This window comes from Stylophora pistillata, chromosome 13, assembly GCF_964205215.1.
Source record: "Stylophora pistillata chromosome 13, jaStyPist1.2, whole genome shotgun sequence".
In the NCBI taxonomy this organism is placed as follows: Eukaryota; Metazoa; Cnidaria; class Anthozoa; order Scleractinia; family Pocilloporidae; genus Stylophora; species Stylophora pistillata.
In genome coordinates this window covers 10709948-10719193 of record NC_142531.1, presented here as the reverse complement: position 1 = coordinate 10719193, position 9246 = coordinate 10709948, and the positions used below count along the sequence as shown (strand labels likewise).

General features: G+C 38.1%; 2 protein-coding genes and 1 long non-coding RNA gene across 3 annotated transcripts; 1 reads left to right on the top strand and 2 right to left on the bottom strand.

Moving 5' to 3' along the window:
- Nucleotides 1-132: 132 nt before the first annotated feature.
- LOC148717598 (uncharacterized) lies at nucleotides 133-6605 on the top strand. The gene is made up of 4 exons (XM_088742866.1): nucleotides 133-768; nucleotides 2161-2220; nucleotides 2318-2375; nucleotides 5316-6605. The coding sequence occupies exons 1-4, from the start codon at nucleotides 364-366 to the stop codon at nucleotides 5531-5533; spliced, it is 741 nt and encodes a 246-aa protein (XP_088598992.1). The 5' UTR covers nucleotides 133-363; the 3' UTR covers nucleotides 5534-6605.
- Nucleotides 917-3408, bottom strand: LOC148717599 (uncharacterized). The gene is made up of 2 exons (XR_015994569.1): nucleotides 3116-3408; nucleotides 917-2206 (listed from the first exon to the last, which is right to left on the bottom strand). It is a non-coding gene; the product is annotated as an uncharacterized LOC148717599 (long non-coding RNA).
- Nucleotides 6475-9133, bottom strand: LOC148717597 (uncharacterized). The gene is made up of 2 exons (XM_088742859.1): nucleotides 8999-9133; nucleotides 6475-8123 (listed from the first exon to the last, which is right to left on the bottom strand). Exons 1-2 carry the CDS (start codon nucleotides 9106-9108, stop codon nucleotides 6860-6862), a joined length of 1374 nt encoding a protein of 457 aa, XP_088598985.1. The 5' UTR covers nucleotides 9109-9133; the 3' UTR covers nucleotides 6475-6859.
- Between the last annotated feature and the right edge of the window lie 113 nt (nucleotides 9134-9246).

The window sequence follows — 9246 nt, the reverse complement described above, 5'->3', positions numbered from 1 at the left end:
GCTTTTATCTTTTATTACAAAGATATGTAAGAAAAGTTAACGGTGCAAAGAAAAGGGCTGGATAACGTCTGCGCATGTGCGAGATCTCTTGGCTCGCGCTAGCGCCAATGGCCTGGGCACCATAGACTTCGAAAAAATGGCGGCGTTTTTAAAAAGTTTCGTATAGCGCCCGGTTTTTGGTGAAAAGGTAGCGCCAAACTGAAAACGGTAGAAAGAAATCTTTACGCTAGTTCCCTCTTTCATTGACCAGCACATACGCTTGTGTACACTGAGGTTTAAAGGTTGTACACTTAGTGAAAACAGCGCGTTAACACGATAGATTTAGCGAAGACTTAGCAGATGACATCTTAGGCGGTGTTTTGGATGTTATCGACGTCCATCCTATTGTTCTTTAGTTCCCATGCAAAGGCAAATGAGCGGACTCGGTGGTTTATTAAGCGAGCACGAGCTGGAGAAATATGCCAAGGTCGATTGAGGCGGTTTGACGAGGCCATTGCTCGGTTTGTGGACGGAAGTTTAAATTGCTGGGCTTGCACTCGGCATTGGATTAGAGCAACTCGGGAAGCCAATGAATATTGCTCGTGTCCAATCTTGGAGCACTCCAAAGAGCTGTCGAAGAGAAAAGTCCCGTGGCGGTTCTACCGTCTATTTGATCGGGTTGGAGCTAATGTCCCCACTTACCGGCCCGGAACCCGATGGTGCAACAAGTGTTCTACAATTGCTGATACTGTTTTCTTCAATGAACCAGATTATGTTTCACCAGTACAAGTAAGTGCAGTGCTTATTTTTGCCTAATGTTGTTTAAGCAACACTGAGATAATTATAGATATAATTGCAAAAGCACTCAATATTTGATGCCCCTGAAAATGAAATACCAGTCTCGCACAATTCACACACACATAAAATAGGCTGGAGCCATATTTTGTTTGTTTGTTTATTTGCCAATTTGGCCCACCAAAAAACCAGACTGCATAATTGCTACTTTGTTATCACAAAAAATCGTTCCAGAACAATACCAAAATATTTTATCATGTATCTGCTACATAAATTGACACTGAATTTAAGAAAATCTAATTTCGTCATATTTTCACCTGCTCAAAGAAAATTTACTTATCAACCTAAAATTATGATGTTTGATAACGAGCAGAATAAAAATGTAGCTTCAGAATGTAAGGAATTTATAAAATACTTAGGGATACTAATTGATAATCATCTAACTTGGAAACATCATATTGATCATATAAAACTTAAAATAAGTCAAACCATTGGTCTAATATCTAAACTACAGCATTTTGTTCCAAAACACACTCCTATAAATATCTATAGATCTCTTGTTGCACCTTATCTAAGCTATGGGCTAATAGTTTGGGCCAGGCATGTAAAACATATCTTGATAAGCTTCTAAAGCTGCAAAAACGAGCTCTACGTTTTATCTATTTTTCTGACTGCAATCAGCATGCAATTCCTCTATTTTCCAATGCTGTTATTTTACCGCTACAATTTTCTTATTATGAGCTTACAGCTAACCTGATGTTTGATATTAGACACAAAAATGCACCTAGAAGTATTCGAGACCTGTTTCAAGACATTTCTAATATTCACCCCTATAATATCCGATCCTCTGCTTCGCACAACTTCTACACACAAAGCTCTAGGCTCTCTATTCAATTGAACTCGTTTTCTAGAATTGGAACAAAAATTTGGATTGAGACTCCTCTTACATTAAGGAATCTCCCAAAACATGACTTAAAGAGAAAAATTAAAAGAGTACTTTTCAATATTCTGTCTTCGGAAGACTCCTATCTCGACATACGAAACATCATTCAAAAGGTCAAATTTTCTTAAGGTTTTTAATGTATTTCTAGAATAACAAGTATAGCCTTAATTGTACTATTTTTGTAGTATCTTTGTTTTTATACCTACTCTTTTTATTTAACTTCCCGATTTCTGTAAACCTGTATACTTATTCTCTCTAATTAATTTCCTGATTTCTGTAAACTTGTAAACCAACTTTTTTTCTTAGTTAAGACATGACCCACCTAGATTAGCTAGCTACCTGTGGGCATGTCCAATTTGTTAAAATAGTCATTAGAAATTAGAATAAATAAATAAAGGTTGTAAAGGTTGTTGTTGTTGTTGTATCTGCTCCTTACTTTTCAGAGAAACACTAAGGCATCTACATCTTCTCCAACCAGTACTCAATCATCTGATGGCAGACAGGTACATGAACATAAAATAATATTATAAGAATCAATTTCTAATTATAAAAATTGTCCTAATAAGTGACATGGTGATGTTTTGGTATGAATTTTCTTAGGAGAGTGCTTCACAAAGCATGGCCAAAACACTACAAAATAAGGAAATGACATCTTCAGGTAAACAACTTCCCACAAACTTACTATTTCTGTAGTATAACACATGTAATTTGTTTGTAATGTATTAACTAATTAAAAGTAAATAACTCTGAGGAGGCACTGCAACAAGAGGGCACCTGCAGGTATGATAGTCACGTAAATCTAAAATAAAATGATTCTCTGATGAAACACTCCCTCCACATCACCCTGCACTTCATTACTATTTAAAAAATAGTTATTGAATTGCTTTTATGGTTGAAGACAATTAACAACATACCTCATAATTTAGGAACAGTGACATGTGTCTCATTTAAATAATAGAATTTATCGATCGAGTAAGATAAGCAAACTTAGTTAAAAAAAGTACTGTACAGGGGTATAGGTATACGTAATAAAGGCTGATAGTTTCGAAAGAAACTGTTTGGGGCTGCGTCGGTGGGAGTAACGAAATAATTTGGATATATCAACAAAGTTGAAATTGTAAATTGGCCACCGTAACGATTACAAAAGCTGACGTTTCGGGCGTTAGCCCTTCGTCGGAGCCAACAATACGTAGGTACACCTAGCCAACAATACGTTCCTCGAGAAAGCATTTTTTTTAGCTTTAAGTTTTGCGAGTCAGCTTACGAGTGGATGCAGGTGCTGGCCATTCATGTTTCACGACAACACAGAGCGTTTGTATTCACATAAATATTAACTTACGACTAGCGCAAGAAAGGTGCCCTTTTGATTACAAAACAAACTAAGATCGTAATACTCACCTCTGGCGACACTTTTCCAAACTCTCATGTTGCCATCAATGTCTCCCAAACATCACTTCTTTCTCAAATGAAGCAGACAAGTGTAAATCGAAACGAAGAACGCGTCGTGGCGGTTGAATCAAAGGGCGTCTCCAAAGCTCAGAATATTTGCCGCGTTAACGACAAGTTTTCTCTATTTCTCGGCATTTCTTCGGGGAAAAACCTCGGATTGTTCAAATTTTCAATTTCCAAAGCATAAAAAGGAGATATTTGTGTTTAGATGCAAAAATAATGGAAGATTTTCAGTTCTTTAATTGTCGTTATTCAACTGAAGAGGGTACAACCACCATCACGTCCGCGCCGAAATTTTGATCTTTTTATAATGACATCTCGCACATGCGCAGACGTTATTCAGCCCTGTCGCCTATTCTCAGCTTTTTCGTCGTTACCGAAAGATTCAGTTAAATGCAGCGCATGCCTAGTAAGTAAAAAAATTACCATTGAACACAGGGATGAAAAACGTCTGCGCGTGCGCTAGAAACCCGCGGTATGAAACGTGGGCTCAGACGCGCGCTTATTTAAACTCAATACTCTACTCAACACACTTTGCGGGAAACGAACAGCCATTACAAAAGTTTAAAAAATAAGGAAGCCGTTGAAAAGGTAAGATAAGGTTTTAATTCTCATTTTTGAAAAGAAGAAAAGAATTTTAAAAAATTGCGGGGGTGTACAAATTGTAAAAAAATTGTTCTCGCGCCGAAATATGGCGCGCCTTTCCAGTCAATATTCAAACAACCTTAGTATACAATACATCCATTACATTTCTTTGTCATATTTTTTATTTCCTTTCTGTATATTTTTTATTTTGCTTCTTTATTTTCCATTTTCCTTCTATATACTTGAAAATCTCTTCGCATCAATTCACATATACGTGTTTAGCTCATCTATTTTCTATTTTTTCTCTTCATTTTATATGCGTTCTATATTTTTTATATTTATTCCATATGTTTTTTTTCGTTCCGAGTGGGATTTTTTATTTTCTTTCTAATTAGTATGCAAACGTCATCACATGACCGCTAGCAATTTTCCGGTAATTTCAAAAGCAAAATGACGGATGAAACTTTAAGAGATGGCAACGAGAGAGGCCTTTACAACTTCGTAGAGTCTCTTCGTACCCTGTTGATTGGTATTAAGAATTTGAACACACAAGATGTCTCCGTTGATTACTTTGAACAAGCTAACGTGCGTCTGGAAGATGCAAGTTTAACTTTACAGTTGCTGTTGCATAGTGTATGGCAAAGTGAGGACTCTGTCCTTCAAGATTTCAAGACAATAATGGAAGCTGTTTTGACAAAAGTACGCTTTGTTTTTCGTGCAATGACAAAGTACGAGGAAAGAAATTCCGTTGAAGCAAAGATATCAAATTCATTCGCTTGTCCTACCACTAAACAAATAAGTGCAGGAAGACCAGTAATCGTCATCGAAAGAGAACAGATCGAATTCTTACGTGAACTGCATTTCTCCTGGGTAAAAATCGCTAGTTTGTTAGGTATCAGTGAGAGTACTTTACGTCGAAGAAGACGGGAATTAAATTTGGATGATGACATAACCGCCGCCTGGTTAGCTCAATTGGGAGAGCGCCGGACTGCTGTGCGGGAGGTCGAGAGTTCAATATCGGCCGGACCAACACTCAGGGTCTTAAAAATTAACTGAGAAGAATATGCTTCCTTTCTTTAACATCAAGAATTGGTTAGATATTCTAGTCTTCTCGGATAGGGACGAATAAATGGAGGTCCCGTCTCCTGCAGGGTTAGGGGCAGGAGACGTTAATTTCCCACGCACGAGATTACTGTGTGATGGATGTCCTCCCCTGGGGTGGGTTGGGTGGCTTACAGGAGCCCCGTTGATACCAGTGTTTACTACACTGAAGGGGCTATCCTGTATAAATATAGATGTCTGTCTGTCTGTCTGACAGCGGAAACTGGACTGCATTGTCAGGTACGCAGTAATTTACAGACTGAGGTCATCTATGCTAGTAGCTTATTTGGTTTAAGCTTATTATCAATGTGTTTGGATAAAGATGATATAATCTCGGATAAAATAAATCTTAGAAGCCATACCCTTGGTCAAAATATTTTAGGTTCCCCTAAGTCCCATCTCACACAATGATGTACGATACTTCAAACTTTGTAATTAAACGTTAACTAGAACTTCTTTTCAGATTCTCAGCTTGAAGACGCTGTCAAAGAAATTAGAAGCATTACTCCAAACATTGGACAACGAAGATTGCTTGGAGCTCTCCGAGCCAGGGGATTTCGAATCCAGCGATGGAGGGTTCGTTACTGTCTTCGTAGACAAGACCCGCTTGGGACAGCACCTCGCTGGAGTACTCCAGTTTACCGTCGGAAGTACTCTGTACCAACGCCAAACGCTTTGTAGCACATAGACGGAAACCACAAGCTCACCAGGTACAGGTTTGTTGTGCACTGCTGTGTTGATGGGTATTCAAGGGTTATTGTATATGCCACCCTAACTGATAACAACCGAGCAGTTACAGTGTTGGAGCTCTTCATCAAGGGAGTACAAGAGTTTGGCTTACCTTCAAGAGTAAGAAGCGATCATGGACTGGAAAATGTTGGAGGGGCAAAATACATGTTGGAAAATAGAGGACTAAACAGAGGAAGTATCATAACGGGAAGCTCTGTCCACAACTGCCGTGTTGAGCGCGCTCACAAGGATGTTTACACTGGTGTCCTTTGTCACTTTGGCAATATCTTTAGTGGAATGGAAGACATGGGTCTTCTTGACCCGTTAAATGAAGTACATTTATTTTCATTGCACTTCGTCTACATACCAAGGATAAATAGGGCATTGCAACACTTCATTAGTCAATGGAACAATCACCCTGTCTCTAGTGAACATCAATTATCTCCTCTACAAATTTTTGCCTCTGGGATTTTGGAAAACATGTACTCTGGATACTCTGGAGTTGAGAGTATTCTACATCCAAATGAAATTCCATTGTATGGGTTTGATCTAGATGGACCTATCCCGTTAGACGTCGACGATTACCAGGTCTCAATACCAGCTGTTGATGTTCGGCTGACACCACAACAACTGCATATCTTGGAAGTCTCCTGTCACCCTTTGAATGACGATGGTGAACATGGTAGAACTCAATATTTGAGATGCATGGACATCCTTTGGAATCAGTTCAACATATAAGAAACTTTGCTGAGGTAAGGCCGTTTTAGCGGTAACAATCTTTAAAACAGGTGTTCCCAGCATTCAACTAACCTAAAATCCGTCGTCAGAGAGTGAAAATAAGGCCTAGAATTAAGATCAATTAACATCTATCAAACAGGTACCACTGTGACAGATTGAAAACGCAAACAGTGTGAAGTTTATTATTTGCCTTTAAATTGTATCGATCAGAATAGTACAACAAAATTAATGCAACTTAACCTTTACAACAGTAAGGAAAAAAATACATAAGAATCTCAACAAAATAGTTCTAAACAGCTGCGCTCACTTGAAAATGTCAACTTGAACAGATAGCAAGCTTGATACTAAAATCAGCCATTAGCTAATGATTTCCCAGTATGATTTACCAGAAAATAATTTGTGCACAGTTGTTTAATGTTTTAAAACCGTAAATACCTATCCAAGGCAGAAAACACAATTTCACTACAAAAATGATATCAGTCTGTTTAAAATCAGCTTGCATTTGCCATCACAATGGTCTTCTTTAAGTCACAAGGCATATTACACAATATCCATTTCCCAATAATCTGATGCAAGTATTGCACTGAACTCCTCTCTAAGTTCAGGAAATGACTGATAAGTCGAGGATAGCTCCAATACAGTATTACAAGTGTGGGCAATTGGTTGGCGACCCAAACCAGATAAGTTGGTAAAATTTACTTGGATTGTATCAAAAAGCATTAACTCAGACCCACTGATGAACCTTACAAACTTTGATAATTTCTGAGGCGTGTCAAGGCCCTTAATATACCGTTTGAGAAACTTAAGGGTATCCCTTTCCCCATCACTCTCAGGGTTTGCCTCTAGGCAACTAAGGATTTTGCTTGTGGATGGTATTAACAATTCATACCTTTTGGAAATTGCTGCAAAATCAGGAAAACTAGGAAGAAGTGTAGAAACTATATCCTTCCAGCAGTCTGTAATATACTGTGGCTTCTGCAGCAGCTCCTTATGGGCTATTTCTTCAATAACTTGACTAACATTCTCGGAATTTACCATAATTCGACAGTCATAGTTACTAAAAACTTCTAAAAGCTGGGACATTTCATCTTCATCATCCCACTTCATGTCACCAGCGAGGCACTTGTCAATCAAACATTTTTCATCTACTGAAATGTAATTTCTAAAGGATTGAGTCAGCATAGCACTAGTTACTGAAGATTCCCCCCAAAAAAGACAAGCAAGGAACGTTTGAGACAGAAGGACTGGTAGGTATTGACAGGTTAAATATCCTTTCACCAAAATTCTGCCAACAGCAACCCATTCATCCCTTTGATAGTCATGTCTTACAAATGGTATGCGCTCATTTTCTCCAACAAAAAGGGAATCGTATGTTTCTTTCCAAAAAAGAGAGAAAACATCTCTAAGCAACCCAACACCTCTGCCCACTTCTTCAACTCCCCTAGCATTAATAACAATTATCTCTATGTCCTGACTCATAATTAATGGATCTCGGAATAAGTCAATCAAATCCTTCTTAATATTTAGCCTGTGCACTTGGATGATACGTTTTGGTGGCAGCTGAGATACAGGTACTGATACAGACACAGGTGCATGTTCAGATACATAAACAATATCAGAGTCGCTGGCTGTCTCTATATCATTTAACTCTGTATTTTGATGTGATGTTTCTGCTTCAGTTGGAAATGGTACACAATAAGGTTGTGCAACATCCTGGCAGGGGTGGGGCACCACAGCTGCATCTGGCCTCCCATCACTTTCCCCAAATGAAAGCAACACAGAGCTTCTTTGTGGTCCACTAACACTAAAAGGAAATAATAACTTGTCACAAACCATAAAAAACAAAGTGAACTAAGTGGCAATGATGTGACAGACTATGAAGGGTTCATCTTTGTACAAATATCCAAAATCACATGGAGTTGCAAAATACCACATCAATTCATGTCCTGTCCTGCTAAACGATTGAATAAAGATCTGAGCCAACAAATAAATAAACAAACATTAAAATAAAAAAAATACAAAAATCTATTTGGAGACTAATGATATACATGAAAAAATTTCTCAGTTCTGATTGGTTAAGATGAATGCAGTTTTCAGTTAATTCAGTGCAGAAGAGAGTTAATTCAGTGCAGAAGAGGGTTAATTCAGTGCAAAGAAAGAAACAAACCAGACATTCTGATTGTTCAGAATGACTGGTCAATGTCAAGGTCAATGTCACTTGCAAGGTTTGAATAAATTATTTTTGCACGTGTTGCGCGTGCTTCTCTTCTTCGTAGTTATGAGAAACTAGCTCGTATTTTTTCATGTATATTATTACTAGATAATCACATGATTTTCTCGTGCAATTTGGAATAAATAGGCACTTGTAAATTTTTTCAAAGACCACAAATTGCACTCACCCTATGGGCTCATGCAATTTTGTTAGTCTTTGAAAAAATTTACTTGTGTGTATTTATTCCAAATTGCACTTGAAATCATGTGATTACCTATACAAACTGGATAATATTTCCAACAAAAGCCATTGTCATGCCCACTAGTATGAGCTGGGAACCCAGTCTATCATATATAAGGTTATCCGTCTGCATTGGGAAGCTACCTTTGCAGTGAGGCAAAAAAGCTAGAAGAAATCTATACAGCTTTTATTTTGTTCAATGCAAAAATTCAGAAGAAAAAGTTCACCTTGGACTGTCATCTAATACTGAATTCTCTAGCTCCTCTTCGGTTTCACCCTCGTCTTCAGATTCCAAAGGGACCAGTGATCTAACATAAACAGCTCCTTGACCAGCCATCCTGGTCACTCTTTCTGCATCCAGAGTTATGCCTTCAGCCAGCTTAGGTGTTGTTAGCTTTCCATAGTATGGCTAGGTTAAGAAAAACACACATTACTTGCACGCTTCTTGCAAAAGTCAAGGGTAAATTCAATGAAA

Bases quoted from the DNA above. Each gene is read 5' to 3' on its own strand.
- LOC148717598 (XM_088742866.1), top strand. From the start codon at position 364: ATGTTATCGACGTCCATCCTATTGTTCTTTAGTTCCCATGCAAAGGCA. The intron at 769-2,160 runs GTAAGTGCAGTG...CTTACTTTTCAG, and splicing joins ATTATGTTTCACCAGTACAA to AGAAACACTAAGGCATCTAC. The intron at 2,376-5,315 runs GTAAACAACTTC...ACTTCTTTTCAG, and splicing joins TAAGGAAATGACATCTTCAG to ATTCTCAGCTTGAAGACGCT.
- LOC148717597 (XM_088742859.1), bottom strand. From the start codon at position 9,108: ATGGCTGGTCAAGGAGCTGTTTATGTTAGATCACTGGTCCCTTTGGAA. The intron at 8,124-8,998 runs GTGAACTTTTTC...ATTTCCTTTTAG, and splicing joins GTATTAGATGACAGTCCAAG to TGTTAGTGGACCACAAAGAA.